Source organism: Channa argus, chromosome 6 (assembly GCF_033026475.1).
Source record: "Channa argus isolate prfri chromosome 6, Channa argus male v1.0, whole genome shotgun sequence".
Taxonomy (NCBI): Eukaryota; Metazoa; Chordata; class Actinopteri; order Anabantiformes; family Channidae; genus Channa; species Channa argus.
In genome coordinates, this window is record NC_090202.1 from 25,817,079 (window position 1) to 25,842,926 (window position 25,848).

The window sequence follows — 25,848 nt, forward strand, 5'->3', positions numbered from 1 at the left end:
GTCGCTCACACAGTTTTAATTTAAAAAAAAATTTTTTTTAATCACTGACCCTGTGGTCCGTGGACGACTGCCTTTACCAACTGAGCTATGTCAGCAGAGCTGTGTGATTGACATGAGCTATCTCAATTATTCTACTCCTATGTCAATTGAGGTTGCTCACTAATGTTGGGTGGTAAAGTGTGGCTCAGTTTATCCCTGAAGTGTAAGATGTGGTTGCTTGAGGTCAGCCAAATATTTCCACACCAACTCTGGTTGCAGTTGCCAAGCAACCACTGGAGAATCCACGAAGTTTCTTTGCTGAAAGAGAGAAACTCCTGCAGTAGCGTACGTACATACTGTAACCCTGACATGTCTCTTCTTCCACCAAACAAGTGCGATGGAACATTAAGCAGATTGTGTAACCTTTGGACACAGCATCATTGGCTGTTTCATCATATGCAAAGCACAGACACGAGAGCGAGCTCACTCTTCTCATCACCACCACAAAGCGATTACACATAGTTTCAGACTCAGTACATTGTATCAGCTTTTTCTTCTCTGTATGCACCAAACAGTGCGAAGACACAGGGTGAAAGCAGCAGCTTTTAACAACTTTCTCAGTCACACCTGCTCCCTGCAGACTTGATATGTGTGTTGTTTCTTTGAGTTTTATTCTCTGTGTATCATCTGCATGATGACTGTTTGTGCCTGAGGCTGACTGACAGTCGAGTAATGTTGTTTTGGATGAAGCGAGCAGCCGTGGGGAGACGAACAGGCTAATAGCTGCAGATATTAGATGCTTATAATAGAGGGTGAATCCCCCTGTTGCTCTTTGGGCTATTAATACCATGTCGGAGAGGCAACTAAATGGATTTTGACGACACGCACGTTCACAAACGGAGGAAGAAACCCCCACATTAACCCCCACATACCCTCTTTAACCCTGCTGGACACGCGAGGCCTCCGTCATTCCAAGAACCAAATGACCATAGTTTAACGTGTAGAGGTTTGTTAAGTGGCCTCATGTGTTTGAGTGAAATGCTTGTTTAGGTAACAGTGAAGCCATAAATATCATCATCATAATGTTTCAACAAATAATGTGTGAAAATATTGTTAGTAATTTTTGTTCCGACTTATGGTGGGAAAGCTTTAGTTACAAAAGGCCAATTCTGAAAAAATTTAAATACAATAAAAATGTGGTCATTTTATTTGTGTTCCAGTGCCTCAGTGACATCTACAGTAATTCCAAATGTGTTGTTTAAAGGACAAAAGACATGGAGTTTAGTTTCAGTCATCACACATAATATAATACAAATAATCAAATCGACAACCAAGTCCAAATGTACAAAAGGAAAATCATTCAAACTTTACAAAGGGCCGGGAAAGTTTTTGCACATTTGCAGAAACCTAGTAGAACATATGTTTTGCTTGAGTTCATAAGGACAGAAAATACACAAAAGTCATGTTATCAGCATTGCTATGGTGTGTGTGGAAACTCTTTGATTTGATGAACTGACCTCATACCCCCCCCCCCCCACACACACACACACACACACACACACACACCATCATCCACATGTGCATCTGTGTGATGCATTGGTGTCTAGTGCTGCACAGCTGTTGATTGTCTACTATTTTGGGTTGATAAAATGTTGTCTTCTTGTCAAGAGCACGACTGTTGGAGCAGGTGGTGTTAGCATTCCTGCTTTAAGTCCTGTGACTGGGTGAGAGGCAAAAATGCAGGTGTTTGTGATGCTGTGAGAAAGAGCTGGAAAAGGGAGGAACAGAACGTAAAGATGGATGGAGAGAGAGAGAGAGAGGACAGGCCAAAGTAAAAATGCGAGTCTGGCCGGCTGAGTGGCTGACTGAAAGCTGGAGGCAGATCTGAACTCTTGTTAGCCGACAGCTGCAGAATGACGGATAGCTTCGCTGGAAGAAGCAGCTGCTAATGGGGGGGGGGGGGGGATCAGGGCAGCGGCGACACCGACAGACGACGCGCTGCGCTTCAAGGCCAAATAACAGGACAACGGGACAGTGGGGATGATTTATGGGCTGAAGGAATTCTAATGAGGCCTGACATGACATATGGATGAGGAGGATTTATTGAGGGATTTCATTACTTTTATTATGCAGTGTTTGTTTTCTTTTCCGCCATCGAGGTACATGCTTGTAAGACATCATCCCACCCCTGTTCGCAGTGCAGCGTCTCTAATGTTACAGCAGGGAATTTGGTTCCAAATTTAAATATTCATAGTGTGTAGCTGGGAATAAGTGCTCTCACAAATCTGAGCGATACCGACACTCGTGCACAAAGTCTAATCACATTGTTTTTTGAAACTTTTCTCAGACATAACTGAACTGAAGATAATCTCCAGTAATCCACTTCATTTTTTGGCTGTTTAATTGTTGAAAATGCATTTAACACGATTCTATAAAGACGTGTTTGAATGAATGCATTGATGGAACAAACAACAAAGGTAATCTATGTCACAGAGCACTGAAGCTGTACAGTTCCCCCAGTGGCCACCAGATGAAGTCAAACTAACAGAAAATGTCATGTTTGTTTTTTTTTTTTTGTTTTTGTTTTTCTATTAATAAGACCTTCAGGTTTAAGAGGAACCTTGCTCAAGTCCAGTCATAGGTTATATCGGAGTCATGGACGTATAAGGATGGAAAGAACCCCCCTCTGCTATACAGAGCCCCCTCAGACTGAATACAATAAGTGGACATTTCTTGTTGTAACTCTATCTGCCTTTTTGGCCATTTTGCATCCACCTTTAGTAATGATGTTTATTGGGATTATATTTATATTATATTTACACTGTTGTTGTTTTTGTTATTAGTCCTTTTCAAAATATGCTGTCATTGTTTTTTTGTTTGTTTGTTTGTTTTTTGTCTTTTTATTTCCAGGTTCGTTTGATATAGTTTGATATAGAATCTGTTTGTGGCCATTTCCTGAGTTCTGTGCATCTGATCAAGAAATATTAACCCTTGGTTCCTACAGAACTCCAAAGGCCCCTTTGGTTTAGATCACAGTTACCACGTGCTTTTTGCAAAAGGATGATGAGCGAACTATAAATTCTTTCCCAAACAATAGCCCTAAGCAACATCGAAGCAATCGAAAGAGAAAACACTCTGGGGACCTTCTGTGTTTATGTGTAATATAATGAAGCATCATCTACTTACGGCATCAATATTGTGTTCACGTTGACAGTAAAACATGCCCTCATGTCTGGTGTTGTTGCATTATAGTGTTTGGAAGTGAGCTGGAGAGCTGGAGCTGCGTCCCCAGCGAGATCAGCTATAAGTGGCCTGTGGTTTTGTTGCAATATTAGTGTGGGGCTATTTTTGTCCCACACTGGCTTTTATTCAGACTGAAAACTGTAGCAGCACTTTGTTTAGCTGTAACCACAACAGTATGTATGTGTGAACATCAACTCCAGTTGAGCTGTTTTCCTCCAGCCTCTTCCTGCAGGGGGGGGAGAGACACCATTTCCTGTGAACTTTCACCTTAGGCATGAACACCTGTTTCCTTCGTCCTGTTATTGCCTCTCTACGCAGGAAGTTTGCCCTAAATGTCAGGAAAACGTGGAGTCGGGGAGTGAGTGGCTCCCAAGATTAGCTGGCAAGTGAAGAAGAGAAGTGATTCAAGAGGACACACAATCGAGAAGCTTCGTAGTTGATGCTGATCTATGAAGGAAAGAAGGATTTTTGGATGATCGGGGTTTGGTATCAACATCATGACATGAGTCCAGCAGAGAATTTATCTGAATCAATTTGAAGATAAACTTAAGATCAACATTTACTGTAGCTGCAAGATTGTGACGGTTGCGACCATTCTTTGCTGGAGTATCTTTTGGTGGCGTAGATGCCTGCTCGGAAAGAGAAAATCAGTTTACCTTTGGCCTTGATTATTAAATGGTTATAACTGATATTATTTCAGGTGCCAAAGGTTTTGTTGTACATTACCCCAGTAACTGATTTGTTAGCGTCAAAGCTCAGACATTTCCAGTACTTTCCAAACCTGAAACGGATCCAAAACGGATCCCGGCCCGATGGATAGATAATTTTTTGTATTGTTCCTGAGAGAAGCAGTTTTACTTAAATGAATTAACTGCTAATTTTGGACACTTGGGGGCAGTGGAAAATGTGTGAACACATTACTGTAATTCACGCACAGAGCACATCCAGCCGTAATGGAGCAACATGGGCCAATATTCATTATTTTCAGATAAAATATCAGGTTTTTAAGCTGCTCAATGCTCAGTGTAAAAGGACGATAGCTGCGTCTGGCTGCTGTTTAGTGCTGAGCAGGTAAAATACGTGTACAGATGCCAGCTACCAACAAACACGGTGCTTTGAGACGGAATCAGAAGAGTAAATTTGCACTATACAGCCTCACTAAGCTGAGGGGAGCTGCAGATTCGGGTGGTGCTGTAAATCACTGTAGGTTCATATTTTCTGAACCTACAGTGATTTATTTTCTTTCACATTAGCAGATCAGAAAATCCCCAGGTGTGAAACAAACAGCAGACATTATCAATATGTCCTCATTAATCTGATCGGCTCCTCTGTTGACTTTTCACTCTTGGTCATCATTTTATATCTTGTTGCTTTCTCACCTTCTTACGTAACGTTTTTTAATCTATTTTTTTCCCTTCAAACCTGTGATCAGCAGTCTCTGCCTCGCTGCTGAGTCAGCAGAGTGACACCCACTCTCTCTCTCTCTCTTATTGGCTCCACACATTGATGATTGCCCGTACTGTACCATATTCAGCTGTAATTCATATTTTACTGCACACACATATGATAACCACACGCAGAAAAATCAAGTTCAGACGTCTTGCTTTCTTTTGACCTTCCTCCTCAAAAGGGGAGTCAGAATAAAACACATTATAGAAGCCATATTGCTTTATCTGACAGTTGACTCTTTGGAAAAAAGACATTTTAATACGTTTCTGAATTATATATAAGTACCTGCTGCACTGAGTACTCTACACTTTGATCTTTTCTTCCTTTTATTTTGACACCCGTTATGCAGCTAATGACCTTCCAGACAAGAGCTAACGTTCCATGTTGAGACGATGACATTATTTTCCTCGTGAGCACTTGCTCCACCAGGAAACGGATACACTTCACATTTCTGCAGTCGAGAAGCAGCTTGTATATAACAGCAGCCTGTGTTTGCCTGGAGGAGGATTGAAAAATGATAGAGTATTATCTTATAATGTGCCTGAAGTGGATTTAATGCACATCGCTCCTTCCCCTCATCAGCTCTATGGTATAGTCAGTACAGACTCCTACAGACTGTGTTAATGTATAGTGTCATTCTTATTGATTTAACGTCGGAGAGGCTGCAAGGTCGACGTGTGTTGAGAAGTTTCCCAGATCAGTTTCTGGGAAACTGTAGGCATTTTTATTACTTCACTGTAACTAAGATCCATCTTAAAACTATTGCCAGAATTCATTTACAGTGTCGACTTAGTAGTAATGCAGGAATAGTCTGGAATGAGGAGACTGGAGGCACTGAACATTTGCCGGTTATGTTCAGTATCAACATCCTGCCTGATGTCAGAATCATGTAACATTGCAGACTGATTTTAAATTTATAAGATTCCCAAATGTTGCAGCACAAAAACCTGTGGTGGGATGCAAGTACGTAGAAGTAGAAGTACACCTCTTAGGTTCACTCTTAAAGATTTGGTTACCAAGCTTTAAAAACAACAATAAAATGCCAAGGTGTAAGTATACAACAGCTGAGTACACAGTGTATTATCGACCATAACACGATGATGTACTCTTACTGTAGTAAAATTATGAAAACAGGGTTACACTGTAAGTTTTTCTTCAGTACGGGATCTGAGTACTTCTTCTACTGGCAGAAATCATAGAATTTCTCTGCAGTATAATAATATTCACATGTAGGAGATACCGTATACTTGATTAATATATATAAGTATGTAAACCAGCAGTGGAATGTAGTTATTAGTACTTTTTATGTGGGAATCAATTTTACAACGTTAAGACTATAATAAGAATGTGTGTACAAAAGAATATACTACCAATATCTATAAAACTGATCATTACCAGGTAGACAAACATTTAACTTTGTAAACAAAGTTACATAGAATATAAAATATCTTATCTATCTATAATTTTTTTTTTTTTTTAACTTAAAGTAAAGAATCTGAATACTTGTCAAAGACTGCACATCAGTGGCTGTTTACATCTACAACAAACTAAAAACAAACACAAAAATCACATGATTCTTCTGTGTCTGTGGGGAATAATTTACTGACAACTCATAAACATCAAAGAGGAACAAAAGTGAGGAAGAGAAATTTGTGAAGGATTATTGTGACAGACGAGATAACCACCATGAATATTTATCCTGCTGTTCAAACACTCTCCTGTCATCAAATCTCATCTCAATATGTCAACAAAACACATCATATCATCAGTATGGGCTCAGTATTTTCTGTATCTGCATCCTCCATCACTTCACTGAAGTTACACAATGTTTATTTTATATTTAGCTTCAAGTGGAAGAAACTCTACATGCATGATACGTCAATTTGTGCTCATCCTCAGGAGTCAGCTGGACATGTTTGGTGTTCCTGGAAACTAAACTGGAAAGTTCTGTGGCTTTAAACAAGACTTGACTGCACAACTCGCTCATGATGATCAGGACATATTGAAATGAACGTCCCTATTGGGCTGCACTTTAATCTGCTAAGGGTCCGTGAGAGCTACAAGCTGTTCTTAAACTGCAACATTACCGGGGTGAAGAGCAGCACTAACCCTCCCCATGTGTCTCTGAGTATAGAGAATGTGTTTCTGCTCATGTCTGATGTACAGATACATTTGTGTGTGTGTGCGTCCCAACTTAAGACTCCGTGTTGCATCACTGTCAGTGATTGAAGCCCTTCTCTTGTGTTCGTAAGTTATTTTGTAACCCATTGGGGGGTTTCTGTGCTCATGGACGAGCCAGAAAATTGAAAGGTGAAAGACGGCGAGAGTGATTGGGGGGAATAGGGGGGGATGACAGACGGATGGAGATAGATGAAGTAATAAGGGAGAGGCAGAGAGAGCGAGTGAGGTAGAGGCCGAGTGGGAAGAAAGGGAGGTGACTAAGCCTGTGGATCAGGAGGAGACAGATTAAGCTAAAGTCCCCCTGCATAAGATTTCAAAGTTCAAACTCCAGCAGCCTTGACAGTTGTCCCCTGTCCTCCACTCTGTGTGTGTGTGTGTGTCTGTGTCAAAGGACAATTGTTTTTTATTTATTGATCTATTCATCTTTGTGTGTGTGTCGGGGGGTATTCTGTGCACATTTTGTACACAGTTATGAATGTAAGTTGCTTTGCTTGTGGATGCATATTTCTGCGTGTGTGTATCCTTCGATGGTGACAACACTGTGACCCAGGTGGAACGTGGCCTGAGCTCTGACATAGTGAGAAACAGAAGAAGAAAGGAAGAGGAGAGAGAGAGAGGGATGAAGGAGTGACGAGAGTAAGCAGAGGTGAACGGAAAAGGAAAGAGGACAGATAATACTTCAGTTCGCCGTGACAGACTAATCCTAGAGTATTAGTATGTGACAGGATTAATGCAGTGTTGTGTTGTAGGTATTTTCAGATCTGCCAGAATGTGTAAAAATAAAAGATACATAATAATTAATGTCATCCAACAAAGTCAGTAGGAATTTCTCAGATTTATATGGAATTTACATGTGTTTTTGTTACTAGTTATGATACACATGGGTAATATTTTTTGGTGGCCACACTTTAAAGGTCACGACGCTGAGATTGTAGAGGACGACACTGTGACGATGCGTTTAAGCGTTCAGCTTGCTGTTTAGCATTTAATGCCTTGCTTGATGAAATATCTTCAGCTTTGTAAAACATTTTCCGTCAACGCTCAGTAGCTTTGATTGAATGTTGGTTTTTGGTTTGTGTGTGTGTTAATATTTCTGGTTAAACCCTGGCAAACCACAACGACTGTGTGTGCGCACATTGTCATGGTTATTGAACCATAATTTGTGCTTTTTTTCCTCGTTTCTTAAATAGGACATTGTTTCCTCAGGTTTCTGTACTTCTGTAACCTCTGCAACCTGTGAGTTTATCACAATTACTTGTCAGTGCATCAGATTTTAGGGCTAATTTATCAGGCAACTATGTTTAATTACACTTCGTTCAGTCGGAACATTTTTAATTATTACATTGTAGCATGGATGCATTTGTGAATGAGCAGATATGAAATGACCAGAAACAGGCACTAAACACACAATGACTAAAACAGAGTCAAAGGGATTAAGGGAAATGGACCCTTCCCCTGTCTGTGCCCAGGGGCCCATGTGCTTATAATCCATCTGTCCATTGATATTTCTTTCCAGCATGATGATGATTGAGCAATATTACAAATCAAATAGTTTTGCTGATTGAAAAGTAGTTCCCTTCAGAAAATCAGTAGCTTTTAAAACTTTGATGTGACTAAAATATTGTGAAAATCTGATCACACAATCAAAGTTTTATATTTAATTGATCAATTATTGTGTGTGTTTGGGGTTATTTTTTAATGAATTTAACACTTAAAATCCTTTCTGGGGATGAGAAGCAGAGGAGTTTAGATGATGATTATTCTGAATCATTATGCACTGACAGAGCTCTGGTCTGTTCAGTCATCACAGTGTGAGGTTTGGTCTGGGCCTCAGCTGTCTGCAGGGAGGATGTAGTTACAGCGTGAAGAACAGCGAGGTCACTGAAGTAGAAAAAAGACCATACAGCTGCATCTGAAGTGGTAAACTTAACGACAAACAATGTGCTGTGTTCTGAAATTTGAAAAGTCTGCTCTACAGCTCAGACTAATGGAAGATTAATCCAGGCTCCTGCACAGTCTTTCTGATTTATGTGTAGATTTGTTTAAAAGAAAATAAACACATTGTGTGCAGAGCGACAGTAAAATTTTTCTCTATTAAACCAGAGCGTGATCTTTACATAACCTGAACCAGCTGCTGCGAGCGCCTAACATGGTTTGATAACGTAACAGTCGGACAAACTGGACGCTGGACTGCAGAATCAGATATTTTGGCAGACCAGTACACATTTTGTGACTCTAATGACAAATCCTCATTATGGTAACAGAAAATAGCATTTAGTTGCAGTTATGTTCCTACAAAAACATTGGCAGTTCAGTTAGTTGCAGTACAGGAATGTACATTTTAGGAGAAAGGGTGGGACGTGTAAAGACCGCAACAGTCTGAACTTGTTCCAAGTTGTTCCAGGATCCAATCACTCTACTCTGCTGCCGACAATAATTTGGACTTATCAGCTAAGCCGGCATCCCTGCTGAAGTCAATACTTCCCATCACTGGCCCTTCGTGAGCGTATTCATGAATAGGAGATTGGCTGTGACCCCTGACCTGAGCCCAGCAACTGCAGCAACAGGGTGTTGTTGTCGGAAGCTGGGTGCACGCCAAACTCCCCCGTCCCCTACTCTCTGGAAAAGAGTCTTCCAGCAGATCCAAAGCTCTGAAGGAGAAAACAATCAAATCAAAAGGGAGACACCAGAGATGAGAAACCGTCAGAAAAACCTTTAAATCAGTGTAGCTGAAGGGGAAGAAATGAAAGAGCCGTCACTATGGGAACGACTGCTTGCATGCTGCCAACTGTCACACAATCTTTTTTTCTTTGTGGTGGCTCTGCAGAAAGGTGCTGGGAGCAGAGGATTGTGGGTAGGTAGGAACTTGCCTGGCTGAATTGGCCATTAGAGCCGAGCCGAACCAACAGCAGCAAAAACCAGGATGAAGTTGATGGTTTCACATTAAAATGCCCTTCAGATTGGAAATGGATTTTCATGTGTCCGTGGGAGTTTTTGTGTTTGACCTCGCATGAAGAGGTTTAGTTTATTGAACATAGAAAACAGAGAGAAGTGAGAATTTTAAATATTCCACGAAAGCAGGAACACGCAGTATTGCAGTGGCTGAAGAAAGAGGATGTGGATTTAAGTTATTTGTACAGAATGAAAGGCCAGAAACCTGCACAAATGGGCAGAAATTACACAGAAGCAGAGAAAATGACAATATGGGAAGAGCGAAAGCAGAGCAGGCGGAGGAGGGGTGGAGGTGAACGGGGAACCTCATTAGCTGAGAATCAGTTTGATATAAAGATGGTAGATGTGATCATTAGCGCCAGGAGGGATCCGACATCGCTGTACGCCACTGTTTATCCTCCCACTTCTCCACTGACTGTGTGTGTGTGTGTGTGTGTGTGTGTGTGAGAGAGAGAGAGAGAGAGAGATAATGTTTCAGTGCAGAGGATGAAAGGGTTCATGGGCAAAATCTTTTTCAGCTCCCTCCCCTAGTTCTCTCACTGCCTGTCACTTATTTCTTTTTTCCCTCATTTCTTTTTTTCCCTTTCCCTTTTTCAACCCCACCACCCACCACCACCACCCACTCATCTCCGAGGCAAAAACATCCTGAAAACGCTGCCACTCGAACAAACACATGCTTGAAAATTAGAAAGGAAGAAGAAAATTAGACTTCTGATGAAACTGAATGCAGGGATGAACACTGAGGAGCGATATATTCCGTGGCCGTTTTACCGTCCGTCCGTAATCACATCGCTTTGTCCAAACTGCACCCAACAACAGGATCATTAGTTAGTTTATATTGAGACAGAGTTTTTCCAGGTTCTGATTATTACGTCTACCTCAGGAGGTTACATTTGTGTTGTGTTAAAAATGTGCATTTTTCTGATGAAGTCTGGTGGAAAAGTAGACCACAGGCCAAGCAACGAGTGATTAGCCACTGGTGCAGATCCACGAGCCAAATGTATGTACGAAAACTAAACAAAGTTAATGTCTAAATCCCAATGCAGATTCCACAATCTACACAATCAAACATGAGTAAAATAACATTTCAGAAAAGATGATTTGATTTCGGGTGCTATTGTTCCCCAGCTTATCACGGTCAGGTTGCAGTTCTGACGTACAGTATCTGTGAGACGTGCTCAATCTCACTGTGCATTTCTTTCATACACTTTCTCTCTTTTCCCATAAGCTCCTGCACTTCAATCTGCATCAGTATTTTTATTTTTTATTTTTTTGGCAGATCCGGACCGATACACACTTTAATAGCAAAGTCCTTAAAATAATAAAGGCCATGGTTTTTGCGGAGGTGTGAGTGCAGAGGGCTTTTACCCGGTGGTGATATCCTGTTGAGCTGATGTGACCGTAGACTGTTAATGTTTCTATACAACTACACTGCAAATGCAAATACATGTTAGTGGGGAAAATAATTGAAGTCCGGTCATGTTTTGTCTAATTGACAAAATAACAATATGTTGATTACAACACAAGTCTCAAATACATAGTGAACAAATAAAAAGAAAAATGTTGCCCAACTTCTAAGATCTTGCAGTACCACATACATTTGGTTTTGTTAAACTTTATTCGAGTTGTGTTTAGGCACTTAGACACACTGCCAGGGGAGACTAAGCAGGTGGCTACTGTGTGACAGCTGGATACTGTTAGTTGGTGTGCTGGACCTTGATGGACCTTGATGGGCTTCATTGCTTGCAGGACCCCAAAGTCTAGGATCACCACTGCCTATAGAACATAGCTGGGTTAGAGAAAGATTGTGGTCTGCATTTGTAGACAAATTACCAATTACTCCACATGGAATGTGTTTATATTCCGCACAAAAAACTTGACTGGGTAATTTTTAGGAGTCAGGGTCTTAATGTTTTTGAATGTTTGTATGAGGGTTGAGTTGGGGGAATGTGCCGCTCCTCGGAGCTCAACGGCAATTAGAGGGGCAGCAGTGTTGACGCTTTGTTAGCACTTTTGCTCATTTCATCAATCGACTCGGGACAGCAGATTGCATCAGAGCTTCCGATAGCAGCGGGATGTAAACACACGTGTTGAAGAAGCCTCACAGTAGCAACCCACTAATCGATAAAACAGGCTACAAACTTCCACTCATTGTGAGTGAAAAGATGAATGAACAGAACCTGGTAATTCCATAAAGAGACACAGAGGCACCTCACAAACAAATGCTCACAGGGGAAGAGATAATTCTCTAATATTCGGCTGGAAACAGTGAGAAGTGAATATGTGACGCTGTCTGTAGGCTTGAAGTCGCTTGTATTATCAGCTCCCTCCTGCTTTGCCTCTTTCTAATTTTCTATTTCTATGTAAATTCAAAAAGCCGTGGTGCAGAGATTGAGCACAGAGGCTGTCGCCATGCAGATGTTGTCTCGGCTTAAACTGCAGTAAACAGAGGGAGGGGTGAGGGGAGATGAAGAAGAGGGTGAGACGGGGAAGGTAATCACATTTTTCTATTGTAAGTTGAATTGTAAGTTGAATTCATCCCATCCTCACTTGATTTTTCTTTTTCCTTCTCCTCCTCTCGTTATTTTTCTCTGCGTGGAAACTCTCTTTATCTACTGTATTCTCCGCTTGTTGAATTGATCACCCCCTCCCTACCTTTCTTTTTATCGTCCTCTTTAAGGCAGAGTTCTTGTATTTATTCAGCTCTCCCACCGCCTGTTTCTGCCCACACTCTCTCATTCTCAGTATGAATATCTGTTATTCAGACATGGAGCAGGTAGCTGTGGTAGTTTAGTGAAGACGTGCTCTGCAGACACTTGTACACACACACACCTAAATGTATTAGCTGGGGAGCCAATGTGACGCAAATTCGATAAAATCTCCTTTAGTCGTCTTTGTTCATAAAAGTCGTCTCTGGTTTGTTTCCATTCATTGTGCTGCAGCAGAATCATTCCATTATATCTGCCTCAAATTTGGAAATCATAAATCAGGCTTTGAGCTAATCGCATACAGTGCTGTTGCCGGCATGTTTATCGAAAGCAGTAGCGATCATGGTAGCCACCCTGAGCAGGTCGGTTAGCTTTCACTCAGTGCCAAAAATGTAAAACAAGTAAGTGGCAAGTAAAATGGGAAAGCAAACTGTGGGCACCGTCGATCCTCTTCAGAGGTTTACAACTCAAAGTTGTGTGGGACAACTTAGACAAATTTAAACTTGCTGACATACATTTTTGGTTGCATTATGTTTTCCCTCAGCTTTCATCATCTGAAAGTGAGGACTGGCAGCTGATCGCTGCTGAGGGATTATCTTTCTATTTCAAACTACTGGCCACTTCCTTTTTTCTGACATTTGATTAATGACCAATTCATTAGATGCAGATTAATCACTAATAAAAACAAATGCACCCAAACTGCAAACTTGGATGGAGACGTTGACATTAGTGTCACTTTAGGCTAATGGACAGATGGACGGCGTATGTAGATCGATTCTTGAATTGCTCTACAATTTCTTTTCAGGGATCATATCACTGTTGGGGGATGGGGCAGCCATGTTGGAAGGTATGAGCTCCGCCTACTACAGGGGTCAGACTGGGTTACCTGCACGTTTTCTGTTTTTGCTTGTTGAAACCTTTCAAATCTGACTGTGGTGACAGTTTCAGAATTTTGTAGGGAAAGTCTGACAACATCAACAAAAACTGAAATTCACATGGTGTCAGCTTTACGTTCTCTGCACTGTATGTCCACATTATACTGGTCCTACATGCACCATAAAGAGTAGAAAACAATTAAACCATTTGCAAAAATGCGCCGTGAAACCTGTGTTTGGACACCAACAGTGTGTGTCAGTGCCTCACTCCCTTTCACTACCCTTCCAATGCTGGAACTGTGTTTCCATGGCAACGCTGACCCCTGGGAGTCAATGTTATTTTTTTTCACACAAGTAGCCTCTTTAGAATTCCTCCCTCCCTCTCTCACTTTCTCTCTTATCCATCTTTCCCTCCCACTCTATTTACCTCTCTATACCTCTTCGTCTCCTGTTCTCTCACCTACTCGCACTCTTTTCTCCTTTTCCTTTCTGTTATATGGCAAAGTAACAGGAAAAAAGCTCTTTATGTATCATCGCTGTCATTGCTGGATGTGTATATCAGCTCTTTCTCCTTCAGCCGAGCGTTACACTGCTGACACACATACATACACACACACACACACACACACACACACACCACACATTAGGCAGTCTCTTCTCGCTCTCTCTGTATTCAACCATGGTTCAGTCTCTTTCTCTGCTTTTTGTTTTTTCTTGGGCTCTTTTGGTCCCCCGTCCTTCACGAGGACACCTCTGAAAAACAGTCCCTTTCAGAGCTGACCTTGCCTTTAAAGTCTTCTCCTGAGCTTAACAACGTGTGCTCCGTTTGAGCATGTTTTGCTAAATAAAAGATTCTTCATCACCGATCTCCAAAATTCTTTTTCATTTCGTTTTCAATCGCACTGTGTTTATAATGCATGATGTATCATTACATTGCAGGTGTGACATTGACTTTTTTGCTTTTTTCTATTAAACATACACCGCGTACATAGGGAACAGCTCTCTGAAACAATGACTTGTCCTCCCTTCTAATAAGATCCACTCTTTATGCTCCTTCTTTACGCCTCCTTTTTGTGACCTTAGTGGAGTTAATTGTCCAATCAAAACAAATTTTAAAAAATGTCTTTCACTGTATTTCTCTGTTCAGGTAATTTCATGAGCGGTGCTGGTTTTCATTTAGTACGCTAACAAAATTCAACCAAACGATTATCATAACTCTGATTATAGGATGACTTCTGTTACAGAGCAGTAACCCATGTTTTTTTTTTTCTCTTTATTCCCCCCTCCGCCCCCCCAGGCCAAGCTGATTGTTCCAAACAGTACAGCGGGTTTGATCATCGGTAAAGGTGGAGCTACAGTAAAGGCAGTGATGGAGCAGTCAGGAGCATGGGTCCAGCTATCCCAAAAGCCTGAGGGCATCAACCTGCAGGAGCGTGTGGTCACCATCAGTGGGGAGCCAGAGCAGAACCGCAAAGCAGTGGAGATCATAGTCCAGAAGATCCAGGAAGACCCACAGAGCTCCTCCTGCCTCAACATCTCATACTCCAACATCACGGGGCCTGTTGCCAACTCCAACCCCACCGGTTCCCCGTATGCCAACTCTACCGAGGTCATGCCAGCTGCAGCAGCTGCTGCAGCAGCCACAGCCTCCTCTCTGCTGGGCCAGGCCGGCCTGGCTGGGGTCGGGGCCTTCCCGACCACCATGTCTAGCCTCTCAGGCAATGACCTGCTGGCCATCACCTCCGCTCTCAACACTCTGGCCAGCTACGGCTACAACACCAACTCCCTGGGGCTGGGGCTGAACCCTGCTGCAGCCTCTGGGGTGTTAGCTGCCGTAGCAGCTAATGCTAACCCTGCAGCCGCCGCCGCAGCTAATTTGTTAGCATCCTATGCCAGCGATGCATCCACCAGCGCTGCTCACCCAGCAGCCAGTCTTGGAGGGTTCTCCTTAGGATCCCTGGCCGCTGCTACAGGGGCCACTAATGGCTACTTAAGCGCTGCATCACCACTGGTGGCATCGTCTCTACTGGCCACGGAGAAGCTAGCAGAAGGAGCAAAAGAAGTGGTCGAGATCGCTGTGCCAGAAAACCTGGTTGGAGCCATTCTGGGGAAAGGAGGGAAGACGTTAGTGGAGTACCAGGAGTTGACCGGCGCCAGGATCCAAATCTCCAAGAAAGGAGAGTTCATCCCTGGAACTCGGAACAGGAAGGTGACCATCACAGGTTCCCAGGCTGCCACACAGGCTGCCCAGTACCTGATCAGCCAGCGAATCACCTATGAGCAGGGGGTACGCGCCACCAACCCACAGAAGGTGGGCTAAATCTGACAGCCAATGAGAAATGAGGAGGGAAAGAGGAAAAAAAAAAGAGTGGGGGCTTGGGGGAGGAGTATAAAGTGAGTGAGATTGGAAAAAGGAAAGGAGAGCAAGAATGTCGAAAGGAATCCTTTGCACGGTTTTCTTCTGCGTGTTTTCAGTATTCTCTATTAAAAAAAATTTTTGACGCGAAGCAAAAATGTGCTGAGAAGACGAGGAGGGAGAGGAGCGAGTTATCACGCTGAAAAACCAAGAAAAAAATGTGTAAAATGTAAATAAGGTTTTATTACTTAACGTCTTGACCTTTTGGGATTTTTTATTGTTTTGTTTTTTTTTGTTTGTTTGTTTGTTTTGTTGAGTAAATTAAGCTGTCTGTCCATTCGTTTGTGTATTGTGTGACGAAGCTGAATGCCATGTAGACAGGCCGACTGCCTGAGAGGCAACAGGAAGTTGGGGGGGGGGGGAAGGGCACGGGTGTGGCGAGGTGGGAGAGTTGGCGTTTACAGGGTACAGCCCTCCACCCTCCCAGCCCAAAATCCTGTATGGAAACCAGCCTTGCCCTCTCTCCCCCGACAGCCCACACCCATTAGGGTTCAGTTTTTTCTAGTTTTGATTTGCCCCCCCAAACCCCATCTCCCCACCCCACCCCACCCCCCTCACTACTTACTCCCCCAGTCATGAGAAAGACTGCTAACTTCAGCCTGGTGTGTGAGAGAAGAAACTTCCTCGACTCCCCCCCAAACACCCTTCTCTCCCCTGCCTACGATATCTCACCTCCCTCCAATTCCTCCCCCCTCCTGGGAGATGAAGGAAGGGTGCAGTGACATTAGGGAGGGGCGTGGTGGTGGTGGGGCGGGGATAAGCAAAGCGTTTCTTCGTTTGCACACTCCCCTGTTCGCCCTGTGATGTGTCCCACAAGCAGTGCATCACCGCAGAGGTGTTACGGCATGTGGCGCCCTGCTCCCTCCCCCCCCCCCCCCCCGCGGCTCTAGTATTTAAGATAAAATGCCGAAGGCGCACGCTGATGACCCCATGTAGCGGAAAACCTAGAGTGATACTGTGCGAGCTGCGGAAAACACACAGGATCTCTGGCATTCTTTGCAGTCTGCTGTGATAACTATTAATGCTATTGTCAAGATTATTATTATGATAGGAGTCATCACCATCGTCATTATTTATTAATGAGTTCACCAGTTATTTTATTATTTTTTTTTAAATCTGTTATTTCAGGTTGCCATGAATGTAAATGAGACTATTTTTGATTTGAATCTTTTGTTTTAATTTAAGTGGATTGAAGGAAGAATAGTAATGTCACATAATGTAATATATGTCTTATTTAAATCCAGTGAGAAAGCCGCCCCAGGCATCAAGCATCAGAACAGTGAATGAGAACCGTGTATATCTAGTCAAAGAGCAGAACCGAGACGGCAAACACAAACTCAGACACACAAACACTAAGATGCCGTATTAGGTGGTAGAAAAGGGAATTCACCACATCTACAATGCAGACTGCAGCAAGACCACTAGAAAAGAGCGAAAACATCTTTGAACCACCACAGACGGCAGTGTAGCGTCTTAGCAGCTAAATTAACCTTAAACGCCCGGTTATCGTGCTTAGCTCATAGCTCATGCTCCAAAATAGCCCCGCTGCTGTAGCTCTGTAGTAAAATGCCAATGTTACAATGTGACTGCAATGCACAATTCTAACAGATGAATAATTGAGTTGACCTGAGACTCGTTCTCAGATTAACTGCTGCTGCTCACACTGTGGTCCTCCAAGACTTTTAGTCGAACCCAAACCACAGACTAGATCAAGCAAGAGCACTTGAGACTCACAGCGTACTACTGAAACACGATGAGAGAACATTGTTTGTCCGGGGGTCCACTGCTAATCTGCAAGCCTTGCTCGGAGATTTGCTACTAAGGCAGCATGCATATCAGTAAAGGAGGTAAATAGCCTCGCTGAGCTTTGCCCTTATCAGGCAACCGTTTGAAATAAAGGCCAGACAGGAGAGATTTTTAACAAAAGTCCAGGGAGCTGAGCTCAGTTCTGCCTGTGGCGAACTGTAGATCTCCCATGGCAACAGGTTTTCTGCCCACTGTAGACCTAGGAGGCTGCTGAAGATTCTGTTGTTGTTTTTTGTTGTTGTTGTTGTTCATTATGTTGTTTGTGTCGTGTTATTATTATTATTATTATTATTATTATTATTATTTTGTTTTTTACAATCGGAGTACACTGAATTTTTGTCTTAATGCACTGTGAAGCAAGGGAGCGGTTCTCTCTGCCTATGAGGTCAGGGATGTGTGCTGTAGACAGTATTGTGATTGGATGTTTTTTGTGTATGGCAGGGAAACAAATTCCACATATATGAAATATATGTAGAATGCATATGAAGAACTTCACCAGAAATGAACGTCATATCTGAATACTAAAGGAGGAGACAAGGTTGATAAAGAGGATCAATCCGTTGAGACCATGTGGATTCTACTTACCTGTTGTGTAGAAAACGGTTTTTGTAACTACAGGGTGGGATGTTGGGGGAGTGCTAGGTGTCCAGTACCCGATTAAAGAGACTGGAACAAATTCTAAATTCACTTTTTCCATCACAGCTGTGTCTTTCTCATAAAATTGATGATGTACTGCACATGCGATGGGCAAATCTCTGGACAAATATTAAAGTCCAACAGCAGTTGAAGTGTGACGGAATGTGACAATGCCAAAAGTGAGGAGGGGTGCATTTGATTTATTGACCTAAACAGCCTGATGAGGGGAGGAAACTCCTCTAAGATTAAAAAAAAAAAAAAAAAAAAAAGAATCTTTTGAAACCAATCTGACCCAAAATCCTCCACTGTGCTATCGAATGTGTCACTCTCTGTTGGAGCGCCAGTGAGGGTTTATCTCCACAGCTTGGTAAGGAGGCTTCTTTACTCCCATCTAACACCATCCACACTCTCCTCACCCTCCCTCCCACCCGTCCTCAGTCCTCCAGTGCACTCCCATCCTGACACCCCCCTCTCCTCCTACCACATTGCTCCATGGGTGACTATGTCTGGTGTTACGATCAATGCATGTCTGCTGCTTGTCCCGACAAACGCCACAGATTGAGTCTCTCCTCTCTCCTGCCTCCTCGGCCCGCTGAGGGGCCCCGATTCACCTCGATCAGAAAACGACCACACCTGCAGAGGGAGTCAGAGTTGAGGCCGGCAGGGCGCAGTGCGCAAACACTAACGTGTAATCTGAATGTCATGACACTGAGGAGAAACGTTAACTTAGAGCATCGAAGCAGCGAGCTGCACAAAAACACACATCTTTAGGGAATGTTTTGCCATTGATGGGGGTTGACTGGATTTATCTTTGATATATTTGACATGAAGGAAGTTAGCGTACATTTGTTCCACTGCAGAACTGCACTGTGTTGTATTTATTTAGAAGCCGAGATTCCATTTTATTTAGGGCACGTTTTGTTGAGTTTGGACAGGTAGACTTCTGCTTCTTTTGTCATTTATGAGGCAAAAGTGCCATACAACTTTACAAATATGAACATTTGCTGCTTGTATCTGTTTCATAAACATGTACATTCAATAAGCAGTGTTGGAGTTGTTAGTAATTAAGATTGGAAAATATTATAAGCATTTACAGCCTTAGCCTGGTTCAAAGGAGTTAATTCTTTAGCCTAATCAGAATAGAGTTAGGACATCGTCACGTTTGTCTGACTTGGTTTGAATGCAGCACGGTGTTGGTGCCAGTTCAGTTGATTAATACGGGACGGATTTATTTTTCAACTCATTAATCGAATCTTAGGTTGTAGGATTTTATTTTGTTCGTTTGTTTGTTTGTTTGTTTGTTTGTTTGACAGCGGCCAGTCTCTTTAGTTATCCTAACATTAAGTAATGGAGATAAAATGTGATGAGTACTGCAAGCAATACACGTAGTGGCATGTTGTGTTGTCTATGTCTGCCGTGGGAGCTTTTGGATTTCCATGTAGCTGTTGAATAGGTTTACAGAGGAAGTGGTTTTTTTTTTCTTTTTTTTAATTTGTGGAAAATGCTGCTATTTAATAATAACTGGTGTTCTAAAAATACAAGTTTAAAACATATCGAAATCTGTCCTTTAGCTGGAGAGGCTAGTTTCAAGTGGCAGTGTAATACATGCTCTGTTATAAGCTGATAAGTTAATAATAGTGTAATTCTAACCTGAACAAGTTAAACCTGTGCCAAAATAGATCGTTACAGAGTAAAGCTGTAAATGTGTTGATTTAAAATGACATTAGATAAGAGGAGACATACTTTTATATTAAGAAATGTGAAAAGTGCCAAATGAACCATATTTATAATTCACATAGGAAGGGAGTAGCCCCATGACAGTTTTTAAGAACTAGGTAGGCTTGCGAACAAAAAACCTCAGTATAGCGTTTTGTTTAAGTCCTCCTTGTCCCTGCTACAAGACGAGGGAACCGCCATATTAGCTGCTGTTCTGGGAGCTACATTTCCCAGAATGCAACAGCACTATGTCTCGGGGGGCTAGACAAATCAGTAGTGTGATAGGATAGCATATTAATGCTAAAAAATGTGACTAGATAGCATTCTTAAATACAGCCTTTTATAGTTACAATAAAAATGTATTTTGTGGAAATAGATGTTATCTTTTTTGCACGTTAATATTGCATGATATCAAAGTGAAGCGTGGACAAAAAAAAGGAGAAAAAAAAAAGAAAAATCAAAGACACAAATAAGAAGTGACAAAAAAAAAAAAATTAGGAATTGTGTGTCGTTCATCTTTCGAACTTTTGCATGTCAATAAGGGGCGGAGCCTTTCGTTATTATTTTACAGCTGACGTTCAGATGTTCGTTGTTTTGCGAAGCGATCGCGTTGAGTCCTGGTCGACCGGCCACAGGTGAACAAAATGTTTGATTTCCATCTTACAGCATAACAAGTATTTTGTCATTGAGTTGTCGAACCATCCTCACAGGGATCCGAACAAACCTAAGACTATTTTGCTACTTGCTGAGCGATCAGTTGCTGCCTTTAGCAACTGGGAAATTTAGAGAAAAAAATAAAAAAAATCAGGATTCAACAAAGACCTGAGATTGTCCATGAATGTACTCACCTCTGCATAAGTTTGCATATCACTCCTCTGACCACTGACGTGCAGTTGAGGCTTACGTGTGTGTTTTTGTGTGTTTTCTACTATAACATTACTAACCCTCAACACGTGGTGTTGAACTCTCAGTATAGGTCTGATGTCTGTCCTCCATCCTCTGAGCTCTGGCTTGTCTTGTCTTTGATATGCACCTTATTGACCTCGTACGCAAAATGGAGCAAACCCTGGTCTCAGCTAGTGTGTTTCAACGGGTGGCTCCTCTGCTAAAGAGAGACGACCTGTCCACCCCCCCCCCCCCCCCCCCAAAAAAAAAAACAGAAAGACAAAACACACACAGACAGACATCTGTTGCACCCTCGGTCTCCCTTGGGTGCCTTTCTGCAGAATTTGGGACAGATTGTGTTTTCGCTCCTTTAATATGCAAGCCAAGGCTCTGATCTCCGGGAGAGAAACAACACTGAACATTGCCAGTGTGTTTCCAGTCCTGATCCTAACCCCACCCCCACCCCCACACCCCCCTCCTCCTCCTCCTCCTTTTCTCTCTCTTTCTGCTTTTCCACTTCAGTTCAATTAAATGCTTTATTGGCTCCAGTGTCAAAAGAAAAATTTGCCAAAGTCCACCCACCTCTCTCATTTGTTGTTATGCAAGCAGAAACCAGACAATTTTCATGTTTTGTATCCTGACAGATGTTGTCATGGCAAACGGCCTGCTTCCTATGAGATGCCCCCAAAAAGAGGGGGGGAAAAAAAAAAACCAACCATTTTTGCTCCTAGCGACATGTTTGCACTAAACTCTCTGCTGTTACTGTGCACGGCAGGCCGAGCTGGGGTGGGGGTCAGTGTGCGAGACTACTGTAGATGTGTAGCCTTACTGTAGGTGTGTATTCAGCTGTGTATTTTGATGTGCATGCTCCTCTGTCTTCGTCTCTGAGTTTGTCTGCTTCAGACCAGCTCCGTGCCCGTGGTGTCTGTGTTGCGACGTAGCCGGCTAGTCATGTTTTTTTCCCTTCCTTAATTTCTTATTGTGATGTGTAGAGGAATGCAAACTTAACTCTCACCTGCTCGCCAGGTGACATCATTGCTTCTCAGTGGGTGTGTGGCTCTTCGACATAGTCAAATCTTGTTTTCTGCCCCATCCACCTCAAACCACCCTCACCGACACCCACCCACTTCTTCAAACACCTTCTCAGACATTACAGGACCCTGCTCTTCCCTTTTTCCCACCTCACTTTGGGCCCCATCGAAGCACCAGCAACTGTAGACTGCATTTGTCATATCACTGTTTTTCTGTTCCTTCTTCTTGTTCTCTGTTGATTATTTTCTTGGTTTTGATTTGTACTGTATGCTCTGTCTAACCTAGACCAGTTTTAACAAAATGCCATTTCTGTGTGTAGCCTGTTTACCCCTGCCACACACACACACACACACACACACACACACTCACACACACTCTTCCATGCCCTCTTTTTTGCACTTTCACTGCCCACTCCTCCTCCTCGCCCAAACATACACACACTTTCCTCCTCCGCCTCCCACGAGTCTCTTCTCTCGAGTGCCAAAATAGAACAGAGAGGAAAGAAAAAAAAAAAAAGACAACAACAACAACTACCATTCCAAGCGTTTCTTTGAGTTGTTCTTGTGTGTCGGACATCCATCCTGGAAGCACCCATGAAGCCAGCATGCTCCGCCCTCATAACATGATGTCGCTCATGACGCCTCAACTGAACAGCACCTTGCCCCCCACCACCACCACCTCCTCCTCCTCCTCCTCACCACCCCCACCCCCACCCCCCAGAGCTAAACCCGACAAGGATTAACCCCTCTGCAGGTTGGCTACCTACCTACTGTCCTGCCTCTCAACCTACCTAAAAAAGCCCCACCGCTCATGCCAGCTGCTTTCCTAATTCTGTCATCTCTTCAGCCTGTGGGACTTCATTGATTGTGTGCCATAGTGTTGGGGGCACCTTTCACTCTCCTCACCTCCCCCTCTTTCTTGCCCCCTCCCTTCACCTCTTCTCTCTCTCTCTCTCTATCCCCTCAGTCTCCCTCTCTCGCTCCATTTGATTTTTTCTCAATGGGAAAGATTCAAAAACTCCATTTTCTAATGATGATTTTTTTTTTGTTGTTGTCGTTTAACATCCAACCCACGCACGCCGGCACAGGGAGTGTTTCCGCACCGTCAGCTGCGCAGCCATCCTCTGTCTTCTTGAACTATTTGAACTTTCACCCCCTCATGAACTTTATTGACCTTCTTCCTCCTCCTCCTACCCCCCTTCTGTGTTCATCCAACTGTTTGGACGATAACTCTCCATTCCATCCCCAAAACCTCTCTGAGACTGTGCAATGCTAGCTGATATGATTGGATTTTTTTTTTTTGTTTGTTTGTTTGTTTGTTTTGTTGCTCATCATTGGGGACAATTCTGAGCTATAAGTCAAAAAAAAAAGAACAAAAAAACACATCTGAAAGAAAAAAAAATCCTTAAAAAGAAATGCAGACAAACAACAAAAAAAGGAAAAAAGAAAAAAAAACACTAAACAACTGTTTCTTCACAATTTCATTTTTTTTGCTCTCTCATTGTAAATATTTTTGTCAGATTTTTGCCGAGCTGTAAAGAGAGAAGTGTTGAGCAGAAAGGGGCTGGCAGCATAAAGAGGAACTAGTGGATGCAGTAGACATCATCAGTTTCCATCCTCTCTATCCAGTGGTTAGGTCTGCGCCTGTATAATCAGCTATGCTCGTACTACTGTGTTAACCTGTGCTGTTGTTATTAGTGTTGATTTACCTACTGTATTTGCTGTTTAGCTTCAATGTTGGCTAGCAAACTCTTTAGATAACTGTGCTCATCGAGTAATAATGCTAATCTTGAGAAGTAGTCTGAGCCATTCTCAAAGTAGGCTTGTTTTTGTACATTTGTTGGTGTTTTCCTGACAGTGAGTTTTAGTGGCACTAGTATCTTTTATCATCGAGCCATAGTTGTTTAAAACGCTTGGTCGTGTTAGAGACATATCATCGTGGAAAACGGCTCGACTCAGCTCCTCCAGGGAGGTGGACAGAGGGGGGAGGCGGCAGAGCAGAACAAAGAAGAAAAAAAAAAAGAAAAAAAAGAACTAAGCTCCTCCTCCCGGCCTACAAAACGAGGAAGCTGAGCTGCTAACTTTGTGCAATACAGTCCTAGTTTACATAACGTATAACGATAGTTTAGACGTCTGCAGGTGCCGCTCAGACACCCTGCTGCCCGCACGACCAAACGTGCGGCATATCTCCATATTTCGCCCCCACACATCAGAGACATTCGGAAAGTATTAAAAGCGACTGAGCGAAACTCAACTCCACCATTTCATCACATCGCTCTAAGCTCCACTCTTGATTTATGCTGCCTGCCCCATCGCCCTGAGAACACCACATGAGCTATTTATTTCTCAGACTATTATTATACTATTAATAAATAACAGCGCAACAAGAAAAGGGAACGTCTGGAAAAAGGTGAATTAATATTATCATTGTTTTGTTTTTATTTTTAGTATTTTAGTGGTTGCTTTTAACAACATTCATTAACTGACTTAAAGAGTATTGAATATTTAATGTAATTGTAGCATTGTGTTTGTAAAGAGAAAAAACTAGTGAGTTGTGTTTCTTGACTTGTGGATTACCAGTGAAGTGGGCAATCTAGTGCTAATATATATGAGGTCTTTTTTTAAGGATTCTTATTTTGCGACAGCAACAGCAGTCATTATAAATGTTCATTTTAGCATCACCTGTCTTCCGTTGTCTTATTCTTCACCTTCCACCACACTCTGCATCATCACAGTAACACATCGCAAGTCTGGGGGTGGGCAAGAGCGCGTGCTTGTGTTAGTCGAGGTGTGTTTGTGGGGTGTGAAATATGGGAGCGAATGTGTGTTTGTTGTGATCGGCGAGTGAGTGTAAGTTAACAAACTTATGTTTATTTGTGCGTGTCTATGCAAAATATGGCAAATGTGTGTGTTCCTGTGTCTGTCTACTCACTTTACTTAACGTGTGTGTGTGTGTGTGTGTGTGTGTGTGTTTGCTGGCTCTGTGAGGGCGGGGTTCTGGGTGGGTGTTCTGTCAAGTTTCCACCAAAAGCTAAAACCTGTCAGGCTTCCATACCTGCTGATGGAATCTCCTGACGTTATAGCTGCAAACCCTCATCATGTGATTTGACTCAACTCGACTGTCCATAACCCCTTCAGTCACCTGACCAACCAAATCAACCAATCCACCACTACCGCCTTCCCCTGTGCCATCCTTTGCTGCACACCACGTCAGCCCCATGTGATGTTCTCCATCGATAACATACTACTGTCACAATCTACTGTTACATGCGAACAGATCTGGGGATAAATACTATCGTGGACGTTCAAGTGTCGTTGATTTTTTTAGCTAATTTGTGACGTTTTCACGATTATTATTATTGAGATTATTAAGTGTTGCAAATGAATCCGACCTCAAGTTGCTCCAACACACAGCTCAAGTTGATTTTTAAAGGGCCATTTCACCGACAAATAAGTTCTTGTCTATACAAGTTTGAAAGTTTCTGCTGCCCTAAAACGACTGTCTCACTAACTCTGTTTTAGAGCTTTCATTCGAATGAAAACCACTGATGACGTGAAACCTACAGACACCTCTAGAGTAAAGTGAAGATGAACTGGCCCTTTAATCCACATGAGGGACACTTGTTCTCTTTTGCTTAGCACCATTTGAAACCACTTTGAATTCAGGTATTTTTCCCCAGAGCTGCATATTACATTCAACTGTTCATACTACTGTATGTGCTGCATACTACCTTATCAGGTCAGAATCCACCTTAACCTGTCTCCATGCCAACCATAGAGGAGCCAGTTGCACGGCAACCGGCTTCTGCCACAACCTACCAACCAATCATCTTCCTCAACCGCCGAGGCCAGCCCACCTGACTAAGATCGTTCCATAGCAGAAGTATTAGAGAAAGAGAGAGGATAGGAATGAGGGAAGACAGATGAAAGGGATGTAGTTGTGATTCTCAGGGTGTCTTATATAAATCTAC

At 42.7% G+C, this 25,848-nt stretch overlaps 1 protein-coding gene across 5 annotated transcripts in view; it reads left to right on the forward strand.

Annotated features, from left to right (window-relative positions):
* nova2 (NOVA alternative splicing regulator 2) overlaps positions 1-24,558 on the forward strand; it is an 83,581-nt gene extending 59,023 nt beyond the window's left edge. For all 5 annotated transcript variants that reach the window (XM_067506590.1, XM_067506591.1, XM_067506589.1 and 2 more), the window contains one exon: positions 14,685-24,558. In XM_067506590.1, the coding sequence (XP_067362691.1) occupies positions 14,685-15,707 (1,023 nt within the window). In that variant the 3' untranslated portion in view covers positions 15,708-24,558. The remainder of the gene's footprint in view (positions 1-14,684) is intronic.
* Positions 24,559-25,848: the final 1,290 nt, after the last annotated feature.